This window comes from Mandrillus leucophaeus, unplaced genomic scaffold (assembly GCF_000951045.1).
Source record: "Mandrillus leucophaeus isolate KB7577 unplaced genomic scaffold, Mleu.le_1.0 Scaffold1195, whole genome shotgun sequence".
Taxonomy (NCBI): domain Eukaryota; kingdom Metazoa; phylum Chordata; class Mammalia; order Primates; family Cercopithecidae; genus Mandrillus; species Mandrillus leucophaeus.
The window spans coordinates 403,710-430,782 of record NW_012100265.1 but is presented as its reverse complement, the minus strand read 5'-3'; the positions used below and the strand labels follow the sequence as shown (position 1 = coordinate 430,782).

The window sequence follows — 27,073 nt, the reverse complement described above, 5'->3', positions numbered from 1 at the left end:
GAAGCAGAAGTTCCATGTTTTTTATTGTGATTGGTGGGAAAAGGAAGTTCTTGGGCAGACATGGGTGAATAGAAGGGTATAATGATTCATTGAGGGTCTAAGATCAGGTTTTCTGAATTGAGAATGGCACAACTACAAAATGATCCAGAGCGATTCAGAGGGATCTAGTGACAACCATGGAGTACAGGATTAGTACATGTTTCTCAATGACTCTCCAATAGTCATTATCAAAATACAATGAAATTGGAAGTGACCCTGGAGATCCTCTAGTCTAAACATTTCACACATGAGGGCACTGAGTTGGAGAGGTGAACACACTTGTACAGTGAAGCACAGCTTGTTCATGTAGGTACTAAGCTTGAACCCATGTTCTGGGCCCACCAGATACTGGTGATCTCAGGAATGGATTCTGAAGACCACTCAGGGTAATGCCATACCATCCTCAGAGCCATCATTCTGGGAGGTGGTGGGGTGGGGATTGGAAGAAGGCAGATTCCCTGGAACAATGGACCTTTTGGCCAAACCTTGGATAAATGGCTTCAGTCCCAAGAGGAGAGAAGGTGAGTTTCCACATTTTACTTTCCGGGAAAATCCTACCTTGTCTTCTCTTGAACAAACGGAACAAAAACACTGAAGACAGAATGACAACAAGCAGAAAGAACATAGCCAGCACACTCAGCAATCCGGTGTGGCGAATACGGAAGCCCATTGCGATGTCTGAAAATAGAAGATGCAGTGAGTCTTGATTCTCAGGAAATAGGCCCAAGAGGCTGGGCAGGTTTGTCCACAGTCAGGGGCATTATGAAAATTGGGTGCCCTCCAAAGGAGTGCCAAAGCTCCTAGGGAAACTAAACTTTCGCTATGAAAAGCCAGGATGAGAAATTGAATCAGAGTTGATCAGGGGCTGCCACAGAACACCCAGAAATGTCTAGCATCTCTCAGAAGGCTTTGGCCTCTTTCCCAGTGGGCTTCTTGGGAGGTGATGCCCTCAGTGACCAGGCCAAAGATGAAGCACATTTCCCTAGAGAATGTGGCCCACATTCAGACCTTGCAGCTCCTCAGAGTGATCTCCGAGACTCACCAGGAGAGATGGGCAGAGCTAGTTACCTGCACAGAGCTGCCGGGCAGAGATAGAGTCAGAATTGTTGCTGACAGGGTTCTGGGCTGTACACGTGTAAGTCAGCTCTTGGTCCTCAGGAGTCTGGAAGATTTGAAGGACATTACCCTCTTCTCCCAGGGGACTCCAATTGTACGTCACATTCTTTTCTTCTTTCTCTACAGAGCATGTCAGTGTGACATTACAGGTGCTGTTCACAGATGCCATTAAACTCTGTGTAATTTTTGGTTTCCCAAGTCGACCTATGAGGGGCAAACATATGAGCCAATGGTGAGCTGGAGCTGGCTTGTACTAGTTTGTGGGAGCCAATTGTTAAATTCTCAGAAATTTGCAAGCCATCATTAAAAATTAAATTATAAAAACTTATAATTAAATAAATTATGTTAAAAATAAAGGTAATAAATACTCAAAACTCATCACTTTCTAATCTTTTTTTGACATTTTCCTACTGTCTATGCTCTTGAGGTTATCTACATCTATTGTATCTGTCCTTTGCTAACGGAGTATCTGTCTTTCCAACTCTGCATGTCTTAAAATCAGCTGTGGTAGGAGTATTTGCCCCACAGAAATTTGCAATTGCTATAAGCTAGGGCTTGATTTACTGTTTTGATGATTGTTGCTCTAGACTTAAGATAGCAATGGAAGAATGAAGATTAAACTTAAAAGTGTATAATATCTGTAGCCATTACACTGTGAGTAGCACAAAAAATAGGAAGTATTCTGGTGTTTGGAAACCATTATCCAATTCAGCAAAGAAGTCACTCATGTCATTGATAAACAAATGAAGCTCCAATATGTATGTCTTTGTTGAATCACTTTTTTCTTATTATTTAACTGAAATGAAAATATCAACCAATGTTCATGTTGGAACTATACTCACACATCAATTACAACTATAGGCTGGTTAGGGATATAAATGCTTAGCAAAAATCAATGAAAGCAATCTGTGAGAATAATTGGAATTTATCCTGTAGTGCCCTCTCAGCAAAATAAATTCTATATGGAATTTACAATAAAGACTATTGTATATTTTATTATCATTAATGAATCTGTGTCTACACATCCTTCAAGTCAATAAAATTTGTACTAAACATAAATTATATATATGAATATACACACCCAATTAAAAGCTAATTGAACATTTCTCAGCACACAACTGCATGAAATAATTTTTCTATTTTTAAATTTTTTTATTTTTTGAGACAGAGTCTCGCTCTGTCACCCAGGCTGGAGTGCAGTGGCATGATCTCGGTTCACTGCAATCTCCGCCTCCTGGGTTCATGCCATTCTCTTGCCTCAGCATCCTGAGTAACTGGGACTTCAGGCGTCTGCCACCACACCCGGCTAATTATGTTTTTGTATTTTTAGTAGAGATGGGGTTTCACCATGTTAGCCAGGATGGTCTCGATCTCCTGATCTCCTGATCCACCCTCCTTGGCCTCCCAAAGTACTGGGACGACAGGCATGAGCCACTGCACCTGGCCGAAATAATCTTTACTTTTTTTTTGTTCTGTTTTCTGATGTATGTATATTTTCTTTTTCTTTTTTTTAACTATCTGTGATGGAAAGCTATAATTTCTTTAAAAGTTCATTAAAAATGTTTTTACTTAAGCAATCAAAAAGTAAACTATAAAAGTTGAAGGGTAGTAAAGGGTTACTAAGGAACAATAATATTTCAGTTTAAGTGGTAGCTAGGAATGGAGCTGGCATGGAGAAGGGTAAGGTTTTTTCTTTTACCAGGAATAAGAAAATGACAACATTTGCAGTTAATAAGTTCAGCGCCCTCTCAGCAAAGTTGCTGTGGTGAGGTTTGTTTCTTCCACTGTAGCTATGTCAGGAAGGGAATAGAGGAGTCAGAAGGAACTGGTGCAAAACTTTCTAATTAGGGTGGGTCTAGAAAGGCAATAAATTCAGAAGTGTAGACACAAGATATAAGAACCATTATCTTGTGTTTGTGAAGGAACACAACATGAGCAGTAAGAAGCTGTAAAAATGTTTGATTCCAAGCTAGCCAGACATTCTGGTCCTAACAATCTTTTAGAGGGATCTATTCCATATTAGAATTAGTGATGACTTGGAGCAAACCCAAAACAAGTTTGGGGAAAAGACCTGGATTAACTGTAATTGTGATTGATATGATATCAATTAGTGGAAAGTGAATCAAATTTTGTTTGTGTACGTGTGTGTTTCTTTAGAAATTTGATTTACAAAAATGCCTAGGCAGTGCTTGGTATTTACCAATTTTTAGAAAGATTTTTGGGGGTGAGTGTTGAGATAGGGGATAGTGGTGAAGAAGAGGATCCCATCTCACTTTTCTCAGCAGGAACAGTGGTGTTACCTGCACAAAGATGCTGGGAAGAGAAAGTCAGAGTCATGGCTGACAGATCTTCATCCTCCCAAGCCAAGAGTGTGGAAGCCACTGGAGACCTGGTTCAGAATCCAGGCTCCACTGCTCTCTAGCTATGGATAATGGAGAATGTATACAGCTTCATGGAGCTTCAGCTCCCTTATTTATAACATGAGAAAAATTTTTTTCCCCTAAATAGGATTGTTGTGGGGATTAAATGAGCTTTTGAAGATAAAGATTATTCTAATTACCTATTTACTTATCTATCATCTATCTGTCTGTCTATGCTGGTATGCACATTAATTATCTATGGAAGACACAGAATAAACTGGCTACAGCCGCTGCCTCTGAGAAGAGAGAGTTATATCTCATTGTATTATCTTTTGCTCTTTTTGTGCATGTTACAGTGCTTGAATATGTATAATGTATGTATTTTAAAAATAGATAGTAGAATGCCAAACACATATACGGTGTTCAATAAATGTTAGTTTTCTTCTCTTTATTTTCCCAACTAACTACCCATAAGGTACAGATTTTATTGTACATACAGTACATCTTTCTTTAAAATATTAATGCACTCTGTCCTAATTGTAGGTGGTAGAAGACTTTCTGATGATTGGGTAGGCAAAATTAAACATATAAAGGGATTAAAAATAAATATCTTAAACTTGAATGCCATCTTTATTTTCTCAGCCAAAATTCTTGAATGAGTTAAATATTTTCTAAAGGGTTGACATTTGGGTATGGCTCTTTGACTACATTATTCAAGCTTAATTCAGAGCCTTCTTCATCTAGGAAGTCCTTCATAATGAGATTTTTTTAAAGGGATAAGGATTAAAAAATTAATGATTACTAGTTATTGAGCATTTACTTTAAGGCATGCACTGCACTAGGAGCTCAACTACCATTATCTCATTTAATACCGTCAATTACAATCTACATTCTATAAGTGAGGAAACTTTGGGCCAGAGAGGTTAAACAACTTGCCCAAGATCATACAACTGACAAAGTATGCCTAATCCCAACATTAATGTTCTTTCCACTATGCTGTCCATCTAGATAGAATCTGATTCAATCATCTTACATTAATCGAACATCCACAATTGCTAAGCACTGTGAAACCTAGGAAAAATACTATTCATTCATTCTTTTTCAACAAATACTTCTGGAGCAGCCACTATGTACCTGATGATGTAGGTGCTGGGAATACAGTGATAAACAATATACAAAGTCCCTGCCTTTATGGAACTTGCATTTTAGTGGGTGACCTATATACCTGAATTGCATCTGTCACAACATGGATTAGCCACATTTCTGTGTTTTTCTGCAATGAGGCAGATGAACAGAGAAATCTTTGAGAAATGGCCAAGGTGTTCTCTATGCTAAAAACTAGTATTGCCCAAAAGAAATGTAATGTGAGTCACTTATGTAATTTTAAATTTTCTAATAATCACATTTCAAAAGTGAAAATAAGCATGTAATATTAATTTAAATTATGCATTATATTTAACCCAATATAACAAAAATTTCATTTCCCTAATATGAAAATTATTGGGGAGGGTGCGTCTGCCATCTCTGCGGTTCAGTAGCTTCAGCCATTACAGCCTACCAGCTTTGAAGAGTTCAAATGATCCGGAGGAGGTAGGGTCCCCTACAACGGAGCACAGTTGCTTTGCCAGATCAGACTGCTCCTTTATTCTCACTGGGTGGGACTTCCCTGCAGGGGCTTCAGCTACTCTAGCCAGGGTTATACAGATGGAGCTTTGAATTCTCCCTGGGACAGAGCTCCTGTGGGGAGGGGCAGCCACCATCTCTGCCATTCAGTCAACTCAGCTGTTCCAGCCTGCTGGCTTTGGAGAGTTCATACAGTCTGGACAAGGAAGGGACCCTCCAATGGAGCACACCTGCTCTACCAAAAAGCAGCCAGACTGATTATTTATGTGGCTCCCTGATCCTGTTCCTCCTGACTGGTTGAGACCTCCCAACAGGGATCCCCAGCCGCCTCCTACAGATGTATTCAGGCTGGCAATAGGTCAGTACACCCCTGGGATGGAGCTTCCAGAAAAAAGAGCAGGCTGCCATCTTTGCTATTTTGCAGACTTCACTGGTGATACCTCCAGGTACAGGAAAAACTGAGGCGATTAGGGTCTGGAGTGGACCCTTAGCAAACTGCAACAGCCCCAAAGAAGAGTGACCTGACTGTTGAAAGAAAAACCAACAAACAGAAAACAACAGCATCAACAAAAAAGACCTCAGCAAAACCACATTCGAAGGTCAGTGACCTCAAAGATCAAAGGTAGATAAGCCCACAAAGAAAATAAAGAATTAATGCAAAAATGCTGAAAACTCAAAAAGCCAGGATGCCTTTTCTTCTCCAAATGACCACAATACCTCTCCAGCAAAAGCACAGAACTGGGCTGAGGCTGAGATGGCTGAATTGACAGAAGTAGGTTTCAGAAGGTGGGTAATAACAAACTTTGCTGAGCTAAAGGAGCATGTTCTAACTCAATCCTAAGAAGATAAGAATTATAAGACAATACAGGAGCCGATAGTCAGAATAGCCAGTTTAGAAAGGAACATAACTGACCTGATGGAGCTGAAAACCACAACACAAAATATTGATCACAAGTATCAATAACAGAATAGACCAAGTGGAGGAAAGAATCATAGAACTTGAAGACTATCTTTCTGAAATAAGACAGGCAGACAAGAAAAAAGAAAAAAGAATGAAAAGGAAAGAACAAAACCTCCAAGACATATGGAGTTATGTAAAGAGACCAAACCTATGACCAATTGGGGTACCTGAAAGAGATGGGGAGAATGGAACCAAGTTGGAAAATATACTCAAGATATCTTCCAGGAGAACTTCCCCAGCCTGGCAAGACAAGCCAACATTCAGATTCAGGAAATGCAGAGAACACAAGTGAGATACTCCATGAGAAAATCAACCCCAGGACACATAATCATCAGATTCTCCAAGGTTGAAATGAAAGAAAAAATGTTAAGGGAGAGAGAAAGTCCAGTCACCTACAAAGGGAAGCACATCATACTAAAAGTGGACTTCTCAGTAGAAACTCTACAAGCCAGAAGAGATTGGAGGCCAATAGTCAACATTATTTAAGAAAAGCGTTTTTAACCCAGAATTTCATATCTGGCCAAACTAAGCTTCTTAAGTGAAGAAGAAATAAAATCCTTTTCAGACAAGCAAATGCTGAAGGAATTTGCTACCACCAGGCCTGCCTTGCAAGAGCTCCTGAAGGAGGCATTAAATAAGGAAAGGGAAAATAGGTGCCAGTCACTACAAAAACACAGTGAAGTACGCAGACCAGTGACACTATGAAGCAACTATATAAACAAGTCTGCAAAATAACCAGCTAGCATCATGATGACAGGATCAAATTCACACATAACAATACTAACCTTAAGTGTAAATGCGCTAAATGCCCCCAGTTAAAAATCACAGAATGGCAAGCTGGTATGCTGAGACCCATCTGTATGCTGTCTTCAAGAGACCCATCTCACATGCAAAGACACACACAGGCTCAAAATAAAGGGATAGGGAAAAATTTACCAGGCAAATGGAAAACAGAAAAAGCAGGGGTTACAATCCTAGTTTCTGACAAAATAGACTTTCAAGCAACAAAGATTAAAAAAGACAAAGGAGGACATTACATGATGGTAAAGGGTTTAATTAAACAAGAAGAGCTAACTATCCTAAATATATATGCACACAATACAGGAGCACTCAAATCCATAAAGCAAGTTCTTCGAGATCTACAAAAAGACTTAGACTCCCACACAATAATAGTGGGAGAGTTAAACACCCTACTGACCATATTAGATCATTGAGACAGAAAATTGACAAAGATATTCAGAACCTAAACTCAGCTCTGGATCAAGTGGACCTGTAGACCTCTACAGAACTCTCTAGCCAAATTCCATAGAATATATATTTTTCTCATCACCACATGCACTTACTCTAAAATTGATCACATAATAGGAAGTAAAACACTCCTCAGCAAATGCAAAAGACCTGAAATCATTCAGGGAAACAGTCTCTCAGATCATAGCACAATCAAATTAGAGCTCAAAATTAAGAAATTCACTCATAGCCACACAACTACATGGAAATTGAACAATCTGCTCCTGAATGACTCTTGGGTAAACAATGAAATTAAGGCAGAAATCAAGTTCTTTGAAACTAATGAGAACAAAGAGACAATGTACCAGAATCTCTGCAAGGCAGGCTAAGGAGTGTTAAGAGGGAAACTTACATCTCTAAATGCCCACATCAAAAAGCTAGAAAGATCTCAAGTTAACAACCTAACATCACAACTAAAAGAACTATAGAACCAAGAGCAAACAAACCCCAAAGTTAGCAGATGACGAGAAACAACAAAGATCAGGGCTGAACTGAGGGAGAGAGAGAGACACACAAAAAAACCCTTCAAAAAATCAAAAAATCCGGAAGTTGGCTTTTTGAAAACATGAAAAATAGATAGACTGCTAGCTAGACTAATAAAGAAGAAAAGAGAGAAGAATCAAATAAACGCAATACAAAATGATAAAGGGGATATCACCACTGACCCCAAAGCAATACAAATAACCATCAGAGAATACTATAAATATCTCTATGCACATAAACTAGAAAATATAGAAGAAATGGATAAATTCCTGGACACATACACCCTCCCAAGACTGAGCCAGGAAGAAGTTGAATTTTTGAACACACCAATAACAAGTTCTGAAATTGAGGCAGTAATAAATAGCCTACCAACCAAAAACAAAACAAAACAAAACAAAAACCCAGGACCAGACAGATTCACAGCTGAGTTCTACCAGAGGTACAAAGAAGAGCTGGCATCATTTCTACTAAAATTATTCCAAAAAATTGAAAAGGAGGCACTCCTCCCTAACTCATCCTGATACCAAACCTGGTAGAGATAAGACCAAAAAAGGAAACCTCAGGCCAATATCCTTAATGAACACTGATGCAAAAATCCTCAGTAAAATGCTGGCAAACCAAAACTAGCAGCACATCATAAAGCTTATCCACCATGATCAAACTGACTTCATCTCCAGGATGCAAGGTTGGTTCAACATACCCAAATCAGTAACTGTGATTCATCACATAAATAGTACTGAAGACAAAACCCACAGATTATCTCAACAGAGGCAGAAATAGCCTTCAATAAAATTCAACATCCCTTCATGTTAAACACTCTCCATAACTTAGATATTGAAGGAACATACCTCAAAATAATAAGAGCCACGTATGACAAACCCACGTCAATATCATACTGAATGGGCAAAAGCAGGAAGCATTCCCTGTGAAAACTGGCACAAGACAAGAATGCCCTTTTTCATCACTCCTATTCAACATAGTATTGAAAGTTCTGGCAAAAGCAATCAGGCAAGAGAAAGAAATAAAGGATATTCAAATAGGGAGAGAGGAAGTCAAACTGTCTCCGTTTGCAGATGACACGATCCTATATCTAGAAAACCCCATCATCTCAGGCCAATAGCTTCTTAAGCTGATAAACAACTTTAGCAATCATCAAGGATACAAAAATCAATGGGCAAAAATCACTAGCATTCCTATACACCAACAACAGGCAAGCAGAGATCATGAATGAACTCCCATTCACAACTGCTACAAAAAGATTAATATGCCTCGGAATATAGCTAATAAGGAAAGTGAAGGACCTCTTCAATGGGAACTACAAACCACTGCTCAAAGAAATCAGAGAGGACACAAATAAGTGGAAACACATTCCATGCTCATGGATAGGAAGAATCAATATCATGAAAATGGTCATACTGCCCAAAGTAATTTATAGATTCAATGCTATTCTCATTAGACTACTATTAACATTCTTCATAGAATTAGAAAAAACTACTTTAAAATTCATATGGAATGAAAAAAGTTCCTGAATAGCCAAGACAGTTCTAAGCAAAAAGAACAAAACTGGAAGCATCACACTACGCAACTTCAAACTATACTACAAGGCCAAGGTAACCAAAACAGCATGGTACTGGTACAAAAACAGACACATAGACCAATGGGACAGAATAAAGAACTCAAAAATGAGACCACACACCTGCAATTATCTGATTTTCAACAAACCTGACAAAAACAATGGGAAAAGGATTCCCTATTTAAAAATGGTGTGGGGAGAACTGGCTAGCCACATGCAGAAAATTGAAACTGGATCACTTCCTTGTACCTTAAACAAAAATTAATTCAAGGTGAATTAAAGACTTAAATGTAAAACCCCAAAGTATAAAAACCCTAGAAGAAAATCTGGGCAATACCATTCAGTACATAGGCATGGGCAAAGATTTCATGATGAAAATATCAAAAGCAATTGCAACAAAAGCAAAAATTGACAAATGGGATCTGACTGAACTAAAGAGCTTCTGCACAGCAAAAGAAACTATCATCAGAGTAACAGACAACCTACAGAATGGGAAAAAATTTTTCTAATCTATCCATCTGACAAAGGTCTAATATCCAGAGTCCACGAGGAACTTAAATGTTTAAGGAAAAAACAAGAAAAAAAAAAAAAAAACCCACGACTCCATTAAAAACTGGGCAAAAACCATGAACAGACACTTCTCAAAAGAAGACATTCATGCAGCCAACAAACATGTGAAAAAAAGCTCATTTTCATTAGAAAAATGCAAATCAAAACCACAATGAGATACCATCTCCTGCCAGTCAGAATGGCAATTATTAATAAAGTCAAGAAACAACAGAAACTGGCAAGGCTGCAGGGAAAAAGAAATGCTTTTGCAGTGTTGGTGGGAGTGTAAATTAGTTCACCCATTGTGGAAGACAGTGTGGTGATTCCTCAGAAACCTAGAGGCAGAAATACCATTTGTTGCAGCAAACCCATTATTGGGTATATACCCCAAAGAATATAAATCATTCTGTTATAAAGATACTTGTACATGTATGTTCATTACAGCACTATTCACATAGCTAAGACATGGAATCAACCCAAATGCCCATCAATGATAGATTGGATAAAGAAAATGTGGTACGTATACACCATGGAATACTATGCAGACATAAAAAGGAACAAGATCATGCCCTTTTCAGGGACATGGGTGGATTTGGAAGCCATTACCCTCAGCAAACTAATGCGGGAACAGAAAACCAAACACCACATGTTCTCACTTACAAGTGGGAGATGAATGATGAGAACACATGGACACATGGAAGGAAACAACACACAATGGGGCTTGTTAGAGAGGGGTTGGGGGAAAGAGAGGATCAGGAAGGTTAGCGAATGGATGTTGCTCTTAATACCTAGATGATGGAATGATCTGTGCAGCAAACCACCATGGCACACATTTGCTTATATAACAAACCTTGACATCCTGCACATATACCCTGAACTTAAAATAAAAATTGAAGAAAAAAAGAAAATTATTGAGATATTTTATATATTTTTTTGGTGCTAAGATTTCAAGATCTGGTAAGAATTTCACACTTACAGCACATCTCAATTTGGACTCGCCATATTTCAGATGCCCAAGAGCTGCATGGGTCTAGAGGCTACCATATTGAACAGGACAGCACTAGGTCTGTGCTTACTCAAACTTTGGCACAGGTTGGAATAATCCAGAGGTAATATTAGACACAGATTCCTGGACTTCATTCATTCACAAAGGTCAGGGGCAGGGCCTGAACATTTGCATTTCCAAAAAGCTCCCAGTTGATGCTGATACTGCCAGTTTACAGACCACGCTTGGGGTAGCTTGCAAACAAAGTACGCACATCTCCCAGTGAATTGTGGCAATTATAATGATGATAACAAATAGTTATAATATTTTACCTTTCAAAAGCACTTTGCATCAACTACTAGAAATTCAAATTAAAACTAAATTATCACTGCACACCCATCAGAATGGCCAAAATGAAAAATAATAACACCAAATGCTAGTAAGGATGTAGAGAAACTGGATCATTCATACATTCCTGGTGAGAATGGAAAGTTGAAAATAGTTTGTCAGTGTATTTTAAAGCTGTAAATGGACTTATCATACAATTACATTTTTGAGCATTTATCCCAGATAAATAAAAACTTATTTCATGCAGAAATGTGTACACACATATTCACAGCAGCTCTATTTGTAATATCCCCAAACTGGAAAGAACTAAAATGTCCCTCAAGAGGTGAATGGTTAAACAACCTAGTGCACCCATACCATGGAATACTATCTGGCAATAAAAAGGTACAAACTGTTAATACACACAAGAGTTTGGATGAATCTCAGTGACATTACTATGTGAAAAATACCCAACTTCAAAAAGATATATCCTTCAGGATTCCATCTACATAATGTGTGTGAAAGAACATAGTTGTAGATATGAACAAATTAGTGTTTTTCAGGAATTGGGGAAGAGAAAGGTGGAGGTGTGGTTGTAAAGGGAGAGCATGAGGGAATCTTGTGATGGTTAATCTTGATTATGGTAGTGGTTACACAAAACTACCAATGTGATTAAATTGTACTGAGCTACACACATACTCACACATAAATGAATGCATGCATACGTGGTGAAACCTAAATAAGCTCTGTAGATTGTGCTAATGTCAATTTCCTGTTTTTGATATTGTGGTATAGTTATGCAAGGTGTTAACACAGGGTGAAGGGTACACAGAACCTCCCTGTACATTTATTTGTACCTTCTTTGCATCTATCATTAACTCAAAATAAAAAGTTTTTTTTAAAGCACTTTGCATACACTATCTCACTTGATCCTCATGATAACTCTGGGAAGTGAGTAGTATGATCATTGGCATTATATAAAAAAGAAAACCAAGGCCCAGGGGACCAACTACAGATGGAAGATTACATAGCTAGAAGCTGGCAAAGCCAGGTCTGAAATAAGACTGCATCCTCTTAGAAGTATTGATGTATTAATATATAAGTGTTTATAGATATAAAAAGATTTAGGGGACCCAATTATCAGAAATGTAGATGTGTTTCAGATAGCAAATTTGCAAAGTAAAAATAAAACACAAGCCCTCCGTATTCCCATGACTTACGATAGACTTGCAGGTTGTAGCGCTTGGTGGTGGTGTAGGGCTCAGCCTGTGTATTTATGTCTGCTTTGTAGTCTCCTGCGTCTTCCATCCTCAGATCGCTAATGACCAGATCGTACTTCGGACCTAAGGCATGTATCCGTTCATAATAATTTCTGTGGGTCACAGCAACTATGGGTGCCATTTCTGAGTCTCCTGGTGTTACATAAGCAACAGACGTTTTAGAAGTCCACGCAATGTTTGTAACTTGCTGGGGTTCTTGGATATTTACGGGGAAAGTGACTGACTCTCCCAGAATCCCATTCACTGTGATGATTTCTGAGTCTTTTCCAGCTGCTTCTGGCCCTGAGAACATAAAAAGAAAACTGTAGCCATCTGACTGTTGCACTTTTTTCAATTCCTAATCTTTCTGGCCTTGGAGCTCCCTGAGGAGCTGCCACAAATGCAGTTCACCCAGTTTCTTGAGGATGTCTTTTTTTTCTTTTCTTTTTTTTTTTTTTTGTGCAATCTACTCTAGGTATATTTGATATGTCATGACAACTAAATTTTCTAAAGCATTCTCATTCAAAAGCTAAGTTTCTCATTAGAGATCCATTTTGTTAAAAATATTTTTACTTAGACTTACAGACTCTGAAAGCTAGAAGGCATTTGAGAGGTGAAGGCCATAAGCCTCCATGTAGTCTAAGATATTAAGTGCATTTCTTTTCCAAGATCATATTGCCAAGTGGTGGAAGAGCTGGAACAAGAATCTGGAATATCTTGGCTGATGGAGTCTTGGGTCATTGCTTTTTATTTTCCTGTGATCTCTGCAAAAAGCAAGTAACTGTTTTGTCTCTCTTCTTGGAAGATACAGGAAGAGAGTGCTTTGGAGTTTCTGGAGAAAATATTCCCCAAGTTGGTGATTTTAGGGGATATTTTTCTGTTTACTTCCATATTCCTAGTCTCTAGAAGAGTGCCAGACACATACAAGGGGCTTAATAAATATTTGTGGAATTAATTGATAGAATTTATTCATGTGTTTCCTAGACTCTCTTGGAACAACTTCTGAAGTAAGCAAGTTTTGTTTATTCATTCATACATTTGTGAATGAATGCGTGTATTTTTTCAGGATCAGTTTTGTTTCAGATACTATGGTGGGTATTTATTAATTTAATTCATAATATAAGTGTTTTTTGGACATCTACCCTTTTAAATAAGATACAAGGAGCTGGGGATACAATGGCGAGAAGAACAGACATAATTCTTGCTGTTTGGGACTTACAGTCAGAGGAAGATACCAATGTTGATCAGATGATCATACAAACAAATGGATAGGCACAAAATATGTAAGTATTATGGTGATTTGAGAGAGACCAACAAGGGGACTTGATCTGCTCTGGGAATTCAGGGAACATTTCCTAGTGAAAGCTGAAGGATGAATGCTTTTAAAATGTAACATAGAAAAATGAAAAGCTTATTTTCTCCTCCCTTTTCTCTCCTCTATCACTTTTGAAGATAAACTGTTTTAATATATAGTTTGTAAAATGAGAGACAACTAATTTTAAGACATTATTTTTCTGCTCTTCCTCCTCCTCTTCTTCATTATCCTGTAATTCTCAATGAGGGCTCTTTAGTGAGAAATACTGTTTGGGGCAAGCATGGATGATATCCAAAGTATTGAATAACCAATATGACAGGGACCCTGACCAATCAGAAAGGGTGTTAGCCATAAAAAAACTAGTTGGGCGGTTCTGGTGTGTACTGGCTGCATGTAGGTTCTGATGACCACAACATCAGTTTTCCACATAAGTGTGTTCAGGCTGACCCTAAAGTTTATCCAAGGCTTGGTATATGGAAGAATAAGGATCATAAAGTATACACATCACTTTAAAGTGGTGCAAAACAAAGGGATTTCTTAACCTGATGGTGCTGTCTCACTTTGGCTACCCTTGCTCTTCAGCTCAGCAACCACTGAAAGAGTCTTAGGGACAGCTGATGTAAACCTCTTTCCTTTCTGACCAACAAAGATTTTCCCGTAGGAGCAGTATCCAGGACAAGGCCTGAGGATTTAGTTGGGGGGTGGCTAAGTACAGAAGATATAACAGGGTGGGGAGTATGTGGGGTGGGAGTAGGAAGGGGGAATCGGGAACCCTTATCTGCAAACATTTATTAAGTGCTAATTATGTGTCAGATGCTGTGTTAGGGACACAGGGATAAACAGGACATTGTTGCAGCCCTGAGGAGCTCACAGCCCAGAAAATAAGACAGATATGGACACAAGTGAAAGATAACACAACACGATGAGTGCTAAATGGTAAAAGCAATAGAAATAAGCCATTGGGGTGGCAGGTCAGAAAGAGGCTAATGCTGCCTTTGGTGGTAAGAGTCATAGTTTGCTAAAATTCAAGAACATTAATTCTCCCAGATAAACTGTTTTTCTGTACTGACGAGTTCGAGGAGAGGGGTGTTTGTAGTGTCCCAGCCTGAATCCCTGGATGGTCCTGGAATGGGCATGTGATCTATGCAGTTGCACAAAACCCTGAGCTCAAAAGGACCCTGAACTGGACTTAATGCTGCATTGCCACCTTTAAATTCTACATAATATTTAAACAAGGGGCCCTCCACTTTCATTTTGCACTGGGCCTCACAAATCATCTAGCCAGTCCTGGTCTCAGATCTCCCATGTCCCAAGTCTTTTTTGAAGTCAGGCCCTAGTGCTTAATTGCCACACTACGCTATGGATTGAGATTAGGTGTGAGGAGATAGACAGAACATAGATTCCACAGACTCGTAATTTTGCTGGGTTCTCTCACCAAACGCCAAGAAGTATGTAGGTAGATTATTAAGGCTGAGACCTTCTTAATATTAGGGCCGTTGAGCAGCCACAGTGGTTGGTGTGTGGTGCAGTTTTAAAAGTATGTCTCATCCCCTGTAGCAAGTCATTCAGGAAGTGATGGTGGGGTATCAAAGAGCAATCAGGCAGTGGGGGTGGTGGATAGGCAAAGCTGGGGGAAGCTGTTATTTGTGCTGCTGGTGTTGATGGCATGAATACTTTGCTTGCTAGAAAAGGCAAAGGGGTTGCACATGTTTAAGATGAAGATTCTGCCACCTTCAAACACTCCAACTGTGCTTTGAGAGAGGCAACTGCAAAACCATTGCATGCAGTGGAAAGATAGGGAGGCAGAAGGCATAGGTGTAAGTACTTCTACTTATGAGCTGGACAACCTTAACGAGGTCACAAAACCCTTCTTTTTTATTTATTTATTTTTTTTGAGACAAAGTCTTACTCTTTCACTGTCACCCAGGCTGGAGTGTAGTGGAATGATCTTGGCTCACTGCAACCTCCGCCTCCTGGGTTCAGGCAGTTCTCCTGCCTCAGCTACCTGAGTAGCTGGGATTATAGGTGCATGCCATCATGGCCAGCTACTTTTTGTAATTTTAGTAAAGACAGGGTTTCACATGTTGGCCAGGTTGGTCTTGAACTCCTGACCTCAAATGGTCTGCCCACCTCAGCCTCCCAAAATGCTAGGATTACAGGTCACAAAACCTTTCTGAGCCTCCATTTCTTCATCCATAGAATGAAAATAATAACTATGCTATTTGTCCTATTTGGTGAATAGCAAATGATGTAATATGAGTAGAAATGCTTTGCTGATCATCAAGGCAAAATAAATGTTAGTTATTTCTGGAGTTGATAATGATATCTTAACATTCATCATATGTTCTTTATCATCACTTTAACAATTGGTACCTGCCCTTTGGGCCTGCCCTAGGCCATCGTTATGATGGTCTTCGTGATGCCAGGGCCATACTGGAGCATATATCAACAGCCATTTTTTAAGGGCTAATTCAAGTAAAGCCTAGAGGGACAGTTTTAGGTACCCTGGATAGACTTTATTCTGCTCTTAGAAGACTTTAAGATTTAAAAGAAAGAATGTCCATATCAATCAATCCCAATATTTATTTTTCTAGGTGCTAAGGGGACCCTAACATTATGTTATCACTGGAAATGACCTTACTAAAATCTAATTTCAGAGATAACTTATGGCACAAAAACATCTTGAGGACTTACCATGAAATGCACTATGCTAGTCTATGGCAAAGACAGATTCTCTGCCTTTTGGGGGGAATTTGATACCTGGTTAGGGAAATAAGATACACACACACACACACACACACACACACACACACACACACACAATTCTGCTTTGCAGTATGAGATAGTAAATAATAAATTCAAGTGAATGGTAGAAACAGTGGTTACGATAGGAATTCTAAGAAGGGAGGGATCGCTGAGCTGTAGTGGTTAGAAAAAACATCTCAAAGAAAGTAGAATTTGAGGAGGATTTTGAAGGGTGAATAGAATTCTACTTGATGGAAAGGGAAAGGAAGAGTGTCTCAAGTCCTTGGATCCTGAATAAAAGTATAGAAGCAGAAACTGTGATGTTAGTTGGATGAATATAAATTTGCATATCAGAGTGGACAGAGGTACAGCTGGAGATACAAATTAGGTTTAGATTTGAGACAGCCTTCAGTTTGAGGTCTCCACCAGAGGCAGAGGGGAACTATTAAGGTTTTTGAGGGTGAAGATTAAAATAATGTTTTAGTCATCGTAAGCTAGTAATAATGTGTGGGGAGGAAAACAGGAAAGAGAGGCTGCATCAGAGAGGCCATTTAGGGAATACTGTAGTCTTCTGGGCATGAACCAGGGGATGATAACGGGAATGGAAAGGAAGGGCTGGATTTGACGATAACACAGAGAAAGGCAAGAAATAAAGAGGCATCTGCTAGAATTCAATTGTTCATCAATATATTTTGAGTTTCTATTTTATGTCATTGAAAAACTCATAAAGTTTATGATGGAAATAAGTCAAAGGGGAAAGGACACGTTTAATCTTAGAAATATTAAATTTCAGATGACAGTGGACCCTGTAAGTAAGCTATTGGAAGGATGGAAGATAAGGAGAGAGAATGGACTTGAAGTATTATTTGGGGCATTGTGGCAGAATCTGCTAGCTGTTTTCCAATATATGTTCCCTCCTTCATTCTTAGTAATAGAATTGTTAAATTTTAGCAGGGCATAGAGCCACCCAGAGTAAAGACTATATTTTCCTGCTTTCTTCTAGCTAACGTTGGTCATATGACTAAGTTCGGCCCAACAGAATAAAAATGGAAGTGTTGTATATGACCTCTATGTCTTTAAGAAGAGTGGGGAACCTGGTGTGGTGGCTCACATCTGCAATACCAACACTTTGGGAGGCTGAGGCAGGTGGATCGCTTGAACCCAGGAGTGCAAGACCAGTCTGGGTAAGATGGCAAAACCCTGTCTCTACAAAAAAGTACAAAAATTACCTGGGCATGATGGTGCACATCTGTAGTCCCAGCTGCCCAGGAGGCTGAGGTGAGAGGATCCCCTGAGCCCGAGGGGGTCAAGGTTGCAGTGAGCCAAGACCACACCACTGCACTCCAGCCTGGGTGACAGAGTGAGACCCTGTCTCAGAAAAAAACCAATAAATAAATACATACATGAGGGAAATTTGCTCTTTTCATCTCTTCCTTGCTTTTACAGGCCAGAAGTCCATGACAGCTGGATCTTAGACAAACATTCTGTGTCATGAGGAGGAAGCCAAATTCTGAGGATGGTGGAGCAGGAAGACAGAAGTCAGAACCCCAACGACCTTGTGAACTATTCTACCGACTGTGAACTGCCAACTCTGGACTTTTTTACATGAGCAAGAAATAAACTTCTTTCTCGTTTAAGGCATTCTTATTTTAGTGTCTCTGGTACTTACTGTAACACTGAAATCCAACAGGTTTAGAAATCATCCACAGAAATGGAGTGGGTGAAGGAGAGGAGGGTCATTTAGGAAGAGTAAGCCTGAAGTCCGCGACTGAGCCTTGTAAGAGTGCTCACATTTATGGAAGAGGCACCATCAAAAGAAACACAATAGACCAAGCGGTACGAGTGCAAGAGAGGCACCAATAATGAACGATATCACAGAGAGGAGAAAGAGTCTCAAGGAGGAGATTGCCACTGATGTCTAATGATTCAGTGTTCAATGGGATAAAGACTGAAAATGGCCCTGGGTTTGCCCGTTACGAGGTTATTGATGGCCTTTGAGAATATAGTGCAAGTAAGACAACTCGATGGAAGGCCAGAGTCTAGGGGACTGACAGAGTAGGTAGTAAAGTGTGGAGGAAAAACTTGACAGTGAAAGAAGGGTGATGAGATAGGACAGTAGCTAGAGGGTCAGGTAAAACTAATTTATTTTCGTTTTAAAATAGAAGAGACTGGGGGGTTGTGGGGGAAGTGCTAGGGAGGGTGAGCAGAGAGAGATATCCCCAGTGGGCCTGCTCTAGGTTAGATGCTTCTGCCCATGGCCTCTCTGGAACTCCAGGTTTCCCTCTCATAGCACTTGCCACATTGTGTGGTGGTCATCAATCTGTGTGTCTGTGTTCTGGACACTGTGAATGACTTGAGTCCAGGGGCCTTGCCTTAAACCTCTGGTATACAGTACAGCACAAGACATACAGACTACTAGTGCTTGTCATGGAACAAAAGATGCAAAGGAAAGGCAGGCAGTGGAAGCTATAGGTTTAAGGAGGGTCACACCCTCACCTGAAGTGGAAAGGGGAGAGGAAAGGATGAGTGAAAGAGCAAAGGTATTTTGAAATGTTTTTAAAGATGGTGATAGGAAGAGGCTGCTTGGTGATGTACAGTGAGCACAGATTTGAGCCACATGGGCTTGTTCTCAGGTTCAATCCCTGGCATTTGCTGAGGCCCTCATCTTACTTGACTACAAGATGGGCTATAATAATGCCTGCCTTATAGAATTGTTTTGAGGACACATAGAAGGTGCTTAATACAGAGTGGACATTTTGGAATAGATAGGATAAAACGGAAGGCAATCATTCTTGGTGGCCTTCATCTCTTCAGTAATGTAGGAGGGGAGACTATCTGCTAACAGTGAGGAGGCAAGAGTGGGACCAGCTAGGAGGTATACAGACTAAAGGTGCAGATTTTGAATCTAGGAATATTTGAACCTAGCTGTGTTATCTTGAGAAAATTATTGAAATTCACTCTTCCTCAGGTGCCTCATCTGTAAAGCGTGGATAATTATTAAATGCAATTGCGAATGCCTGGCACATATAAATGGTAGTTGCTATTATTTTGGTGAATGTAAAAATTGGGAGGAAATGTTACTATAAGGAACACCACAGGGAGTCAAGAAGAGATTGACGAAGGGGATCAAGTGTTTGCTAAGTACCCTTGGGAGCCCAGTGAAGAAGCAGTAACCCACATTTACAACCTTTTCCAGTGTAATTTTGTGGCCTTCCTATACCAGAACACAAATGGGAAAGGTAGGAGAAAGGCCATACCTCCAGAGGAGAAGCAAAGGCAAGAAAAGGCTGAAACCCTGGGGTGAAGACTTAGATGGAAAAACCTGTTCACGGTGACTCTTAGGTAGCTATGGCAGAGAGGGAGCCCAGGACCCAGGGGACAGGATGACCAGTGTTGAAAGAGAGCACTGAGGACTGGTTGCTCACTGGAGGTTGACTTCCCCTCTTGGATTGGGCTGGGGCACCCTTCCCAATGCAATACACCTTTCTGTGTCTAAGATGATAACCCTGTTTCCCTGGATGATCCTAGTTGTATGGATGGATTTTACAAATGTACATTTCATGGTTAGGTAGCTCAAAGCCACTGACTAGAAGAAGACAACAGGGATCGTGAGAAAAAGAAGAATATTTGAGAAAACAACAACAACAACAAAAAAGTAAGAATCAGAAACCCATATGAAGTATAAAGATTGATGGGGTATGAGGCCTTTAACTGGTAAGAGGAAAATTCTTCAAGGCTGGGCAAGCAAAACCTACTGAAGTGTTGGGTGGAATCCAAAGTCAAATACGGATGACAATGGAGAGGTCATTTAGACCTAAGACCCCATAGTTCTCCTTAGATTCTATTAAAAATGAACACAGTGTACCTTTGGAGTTTGGGGAGCTCTCTATTCTTCTTTCATAACCTTTACCATCACTACTAGGCTCTGCCTGATCAGCCCCTACTTCTCTCCTACTCCAACCACATCAGCTCCCTCTGTTCTGTAAACAGGCCAAGGGCACTTTGCCTTAGAGCTTTTGCACCACTGTTCTCCTCTTTTCCTACCACACTCTTTTCAGCAGCCCCCTACTTTGTTCAGGTTTCTGTCCCAACATCACCTCATTAGAAAGAGCTTTCCTGGTCACTGTGCCTAAAATAGCAATCCCCACCCCATCATTTTCTCTTGCCTTGCCTTGCTATCCTCTTCATTGTAGTTATCACCACTAAAGCATTGCCTGTGCATATTTATTGATCGTCTCCCAACCTATCCCCTCAATACACTGCTACTATAATGCAATTATCAAGAATGCAAATGTTTGTTTCAATCACTACTGTTCCTCCAATAACTAGTGGATGATTATTAAATGTTTGTTGAAAAAATGAACACCAGCCTGGGTAACACAATGAGATCCCATCTCTATGAAAAATAAAATTAAAAAAAATAGTCAGATGTGGTAATGCATACCTGTAGTCTCAGCTACTTGGGAGGCTGAGACAGGAGGATCACTTGAGTCTGGGAAGTCAAGGCTGCCGTGAACCATGATTGTGCTACTGCCCTCCAGCCTGGGTGACAGGGCAAGATTCTGTCTTAAAAAATTTTTTCTTTTTTGCAACTGACTCAATTATCCTTTTCCAACAATAGAAAAACAAGGCAGAAAATCTCAGCAAGAGAAAGAGTGAGGGCAAGAGAGGACTCTTTACTGATCTCTGGGTCTTGATGTGAAAGGTCAAGTATTTAAACTGATTATTAACAAGCAGCAGATGGCTAACTGCAACTTCCTTCTATATTCTATATTGTTTGTGAAGAAAATTTTTTAGATCCACAGAATGGGGACCCACAACATAGTTAGTAAAAGTGTCCTGAACCAGGGATTAGGAAACACATTTGAGTCAAGGGTCTGTTGTTGACTAGCTAAATGACCATGAATGTCACTTACTTGCTAAGTCCGAGGGTTCTAGTTGGTAAAAGAAATAAAACAGAGCTGTCCTGCCACTTTGAGGAATTATGAGGATTAAATGACACGAGAGTGCTCTCAAGTGCGTGTACTAATGGAGAAGAGTCTAGTGGTTCCAAGGGGAGCCTTGCCTTGTGGAGTCACCTGTGTGGCACAATGAATTAGTCACTGAGACCTAGGCTGCCTGGGCTAAAATCCTGGCTCTCTCAGGGACCGTCCATGAACCCTAGGGAAAGTCAGTAACCTCTCTGTGCCTCAGTTTCTCTAACTTTAAAATGAAGGTAATATTAGCACATTAGTGAAGGTAATAGTAGCACAATATTTGACCTCATAAAAATATTATGAGGGTTAAATGAGTTGATATTTGTAGACCTCTTAGAATAGTGCCTGGCGTATGCTTGGCACTAGAGGTGTTTGCTATGTAAAACAAATAAATATCTTCAAAGAGACTAAAATAACACCTCAGACAACTATGAAGGGAAATATTAGAGTTAGGGTATTGGGGAGATGTTAAAGTCAGCAAGTAGCTATTAATAAGAATGGAAATGGGGAAGACTGTACTGTTGCTTAACAGACACTTCTACCCCCTTACTTTCTTAGGATCCTCCAGATAAACATTTCTTGTCCTTTTTTTTGTGGCACTAGCTAAACTTCCCTCTCTTCTCCACCCACTGCTTCCTAGAGTCAAAAAGTGGGGGTGGAACATTGCTGAGTATTGTAGGTCTGGGAGAGTGACCAGAGGTAGCTTTAGCATGTGGTACCCAGAAGACAGTCCATTATAACTGTTCACATTGAGTGAAGGGATGTAGAGGGAAAGAGGAAGCACAGGGCTGGGCAGCCAGAAATTTTGTGTCATTCTCCAAAGCAACGGAAAGTCCTTGATCATGAGGTTTTAAGAAAAAGGAACCTACTACCCCCATGCAATAGTACGTGGTTTTCCCCTAGGAGTTTTACTTTATATCACCTTTATTGGGATTTAGGTTTACTTGAATTGGTTCCTTCAAAACACACACACACACACACACACACACACAGATACACAGACACACACACACAGACACACACACACACACACAATCTCAAAACAGACGTGAGATCATGGCTCATCCACTGTTCTAACATTGCTACCCTCTATTAGTGGGCACTTGAACATTGAGTATAACAAAGGAAACACGAGTACCTAGTCAGATTCACCTATATCAGCCCCCAACTGATTGCTCATACCTCCTTCCAAGTTTCACATAGATGAGCCCAGTGATCTCCAAACTTACAGGTCCATCCCTCTCCTAAGGTCCAAGACAAGAAAGGTTTGATTTAGGAATACTTCAGTAGCCTGAATGGCTTGGCACTGACCATCAGGCTCCTGCTGTGAAGGTCCTCCGGCTGCCTTGTTGGACTCCATATTGATCTCCAGGACTGCTTCAGCAGTTGGAGCTGACAAGGTAGGCCTCCACTACCTTCCACCGAAGGCCTGAGTTATTACAGGGGGAACAGCTTCCCACCCTCCGTTTGGAAGCTGGGTATTTGATAACCAGTTTTACCCATATATAATATATTTCCATTTCTATAACTGGATTTCTGCTTTTGAGCCCTTTCTGAATGTCTATGGTAGTTGTCTGCTTACATCTCATTCTAATACAGAGGCCTTGTCCTTATCTTGAAGACCCCACGATGCAAGGACTTCAGATCAGTGGCAGGTTGTTTTGTCAGCATACTTCCACAGGTATGCTTCCTGTCTCTGAGACCCAGGATGATGGTTGGGGTGCAGTTACCCACAGTGGGTCCACTCATTTCTTGGAATTTTAAGTCTCAACTGCTGAAATGTCCATGACCATGTTCAACATCCAACAGGAAATCAACATCATGTTGATATTGAACTTTCATTTGTTTAAAGAAACTAATTCAAATCACATTTGAATAATATTAAAGTGAATGGTATTTGAAACATGTCTGGAGATGGTTATTTGCTTGGGTATTCTGCCTCACTGCCCTGCCTAAACTTCTGTTATTGGCAAGGACCTGCCAGCAGCTCCTTCCTCCTCTATGGGTGAGTATAGAGAAAGGCACAGCTTCTATCCAAATAATCCTGTCTTGACAGAACTAAATAAATCATCACTCTTTGCTGCCATATTCCCAAATATTAATAGTGGGGAGAGTAATTTACTCCACTTCAGCATCAAAGTGGGTGGAGGCAGCATGACTCAGAGGTTAAGTCTAACGACTCTGAAGTTTAAATTCTACTTCTTTCACTCTTTGGTTAAATGACCTTTGACTCTCTGTGTATCAATGCTTTCATCTGTATACGCACACATAAACAGTACCTATCTCATAGTGTGTTGTAAGGATTAAACAAAATAATAACTGTAGACTACTTAGAGTAATGCCAAATATGCAGTGATTGCTCCATAAATGGTTATTTATTACTATTACTGATGGGAGACAAGACAGGGAGTTGAAGAAATAGAAATAGGAATGGGGTAGAGAAAAGGAAGACTTAAGAGTGTGAGACAGAATATGTAGAGTGGATGGGCAAGGATTAAAACTGGTGGACTCCTCCATCTCCTACCCTCAGAGTGGGAGTGTCTCCTAGGGTATGTGGAGAGACAGAGTCATGGTGTTTCCAAAGTCATGATCAGAAAGTTGACATCAGAGCATAAGACTGTGAATTTTGACTCAGAGAAAACTTTTCCAACATGGAACAGTCATAAGTTTGCACACTCAGACTTTCCTTATGTTGGTGATTTCTGAGGGGAAATGGGGATTTCTCCCTGCATCTCTCCACTGCTTCTCAGCCTCTTCAACTGCTCTGAATTCCAGGGAAATGCATAAAGTGTAGACTCCTAAGGCCAATACTGAATGTAAGGGACTACCTCTACCAGTAACAGCAGCAGGAGGAATTCAAGTGTATTTTTATGCTCAGAAAAGTTTTCAGAATAATCCTGAAGAGGCAAACAGATAACTCAGTAAAGGTGGACAGTATGTAAAAAGTACTCCTGGCTTTACTTTTATAAAACAAGCTCCCATTCCCCTTTCATGGATCCTTGATGAAATGAGTATCTCACTCCTAGTTTCCTTTTCCAGAACCCCGATAAACCAACACCTAAGCTCAAACTCCCACCACCTTTTCTCCTGTTTATGTTCCTTGGACAATTCCCTGACAGAGGAGTCCTGCCCAGGATCTCTGTGGGGTAAAGCCATGGCTCTTCCTAATAATGCATGAAAAGCGAGTGTGAAAAACAGCAGCATTAGCTAATATCTGTTAAGCATTTAATATATTTAGGTACTATGCCAAGTGTTATACATGCATTATCATCATTTTGATTCTCAAAACAATTCTACTGTATTAATACCCTCCCCATTTTGAAGCTGAAACAAGAGTCAGAGGAGGAATATAACTTCCTCTAGGTCACAAAACTCATAAGCAATTCACTACTAGCTGATTTGACAACTTTATTTCAGTTTCGGTAGATGAAAGAAGTGTATCCTAGAGCTACTTTTTATTTTAGCAGGTATTAACCTTTTGAAGAGCATCAAGAATTTGAAAGCAATGAGTGAAGAGGTCAGGTGGAGCAGAAAGAAGGTCCAATGGGATTGGGATTAACCTTGGGATTAGAAAAACCAACGTATATTTCCAGCTCTACCAATTTAGGTAGTGAAATTTCAGGTGAATTTTTTAACTCCTAAATCTAAGTTTATTATTTTTCTTGCATAATGGGATTAATAACATCTATCTTTCCCATCTCAATTGTTTTCATATGGATAACATGAAAATGTAGGCATAAACATCATAGAATGTTTTGCAAATTAAGTGGTATCAAATGCTACCTTGTCTAATCTCTCTCTGGAAGATTAAGGACATCCCTAGTACCAACTTTTCCTCACCTACTTGCATTTCAGAGGCTCCAAAAATTTAGTCTGACTAGTGATTACAATCTCCATGAAGTTCAAATTAAAGGAGCCATAGCTTGAAATGGCCAAGGGAACCAGAGAGATCACGGTGCATTGATTTTACCTTTTTCAGAAAATCCTAATGTACTAGGTTCCCAGGGTTCTAACTCACGCCAGAATTTTGCTAGTGCATTTTCAGGACTGGCAAGAGATACTAGAAGTAGATTTAGAAGTTTCAAACATAGTAAATTTCTGTTAGACAGAGCAGTTGTTTGTATTTAATGAGATAATATGTACAATGACACAGCACTCCCAGAACTGTGTTGTTATAATTTCCTTTGTACCAATAACAATCAATATTCATGTTGTTCTTTTAGTTTACTCTTATGCCATAAATGAGAAAAATAGGGTTTTAAATTCAAGTTCTCCAATTCTTTTTTGAGACTATTTGTAAAAAATGGGATAATAATCTCTTCCTCATTTATTTTAGACTTTCTTGAGGATAAAAGCAGAGTAATAGCTCTAACTGTGTTTTGAAAATAAAGGGAGTTTATAGAGATGAAGCTCAACAATGATAATGATGAGTCATCCATCACTCTAACCTGATAGAACAATCAACTATAATTAGGAAAGACATTTTCTCCCTCAAACACCATCACAGTTGAGTGCTAAGAAGAGACTACTTGTAAGTCATTTGAGCTTTTAGATGATCTTTCTTTTGCCAGGCTTTGTGGGTGGGTTTACCAAGTGCTGATTCCTCTGAGAAGGTTTTGCCTCAGACTTTTGAAAACTGAGATCTCCAAAACTAAATAAAACTCAGAAATATAAACTTTAAAGCTGAAAAACACTTAGGTTTTAATTTTAAGTCTCTCCCCAGCCAGTTGGATCCTGTTGAGTACAGTAGATACTGAGACCCAGGATATTCTGTTAAATACAGATCAAAAAGACAGTTCAATATCTTCCTTAAGGGCAATTTTTAAAACTTTATGGAAAACCAGGAGGGGATCAGCAAGGGTCAGAACTCACAGGTTTGCAGGCAAAGGAGCAAGATCCATAGGTGGTGCTGAGCCATCTCTCTCAGGGTCTAACCTTCTGCAGAAAAGCACGGCACTGTTCTAGCACAGTCAGTTTCACTTTTCTTCCTCCTTTTTATAACGACGTTTAAGAAAGGAAGTGCAAGTTAACTGATTTAGTTAACATTGGTCTTTGTATTACTGTGCTAGTTTTTTCCAATTTAAAGTGCCTAGCATTAATTATTTATTAAACAAATATTTATTGTGTGCCTACTATGTGCCAGGCACTCTTCTGGGTGTTGGCAATATGCAGAGCAACAAAGCAATCCATCATCCTCCTTTCATGGAGTTTATACTCTTTTTTGGAGTAATCAACAACTAAACAAGCAATTCCAACATAACGTAATAAGTGTTGCAACAGGAAAAATACAGGGAACTATGAGAGGAATAGGGGCATCTAACTCAGGCTAAGAAAAGTTGGAGTAGGCTTCCTGAAGAAACTGACAACCAACCTGAGACAGGCTCGAAGAATGAATTACTATTATTAGGTGAATGGTGATGGGGGATATGGAAGAGGAAAAATGTTTTGACGTATGATAGGAGATTAAAAAATTGT

General features: G+C 39.7%; 1 protein-coding gene across 5 annotated transcripts in view; it reads right to left on the bottom strand.

The window, feature by feature from the left end:
• The window catches only part of CD84 (CD84 molecule), a 38,285-nt gene extending 11,695 nt beyond the window's left edge, over nucleotides 1-26,590 (bottom strand). For 3 of the 5 annotated variants that reach the window (XM_011967285.1, XM_011967293.1, XM_011967275.1), the window contains exons 1-4: nucleotides 26,471-26,590; nucleotides 12,524-12,865; nucleotides 1,108-1,359; nucleotides 598-717 (exon numbers count right to left, since the gene is read on the bottom strand). In XM_011967285.1, coding sequence (XP_011822675.1) covers nucleotides 598-717; nucleotides 1,108-1,359; nucleotides 12,524-12,865; nucleotides 26,471-26,516 — 760 coding nt within the window. In that variant the 5' untranslated portion in view covers nucleotides 26,517-26,590. Of the gene's footprint in view, nucleotides 1-579; nucleotides 718-1,107; nucleotides 1,360-12,523; nucleotides 12,866-26,470 lie in introns of all 5 variants that reach the window. The other 2 variants (XM_011967269.1, XM_011967301.1) reach the window with 2 other exon arrangements.
• Nucleotides 26,591-27,073: the final 483 nt, after the last annotated feature.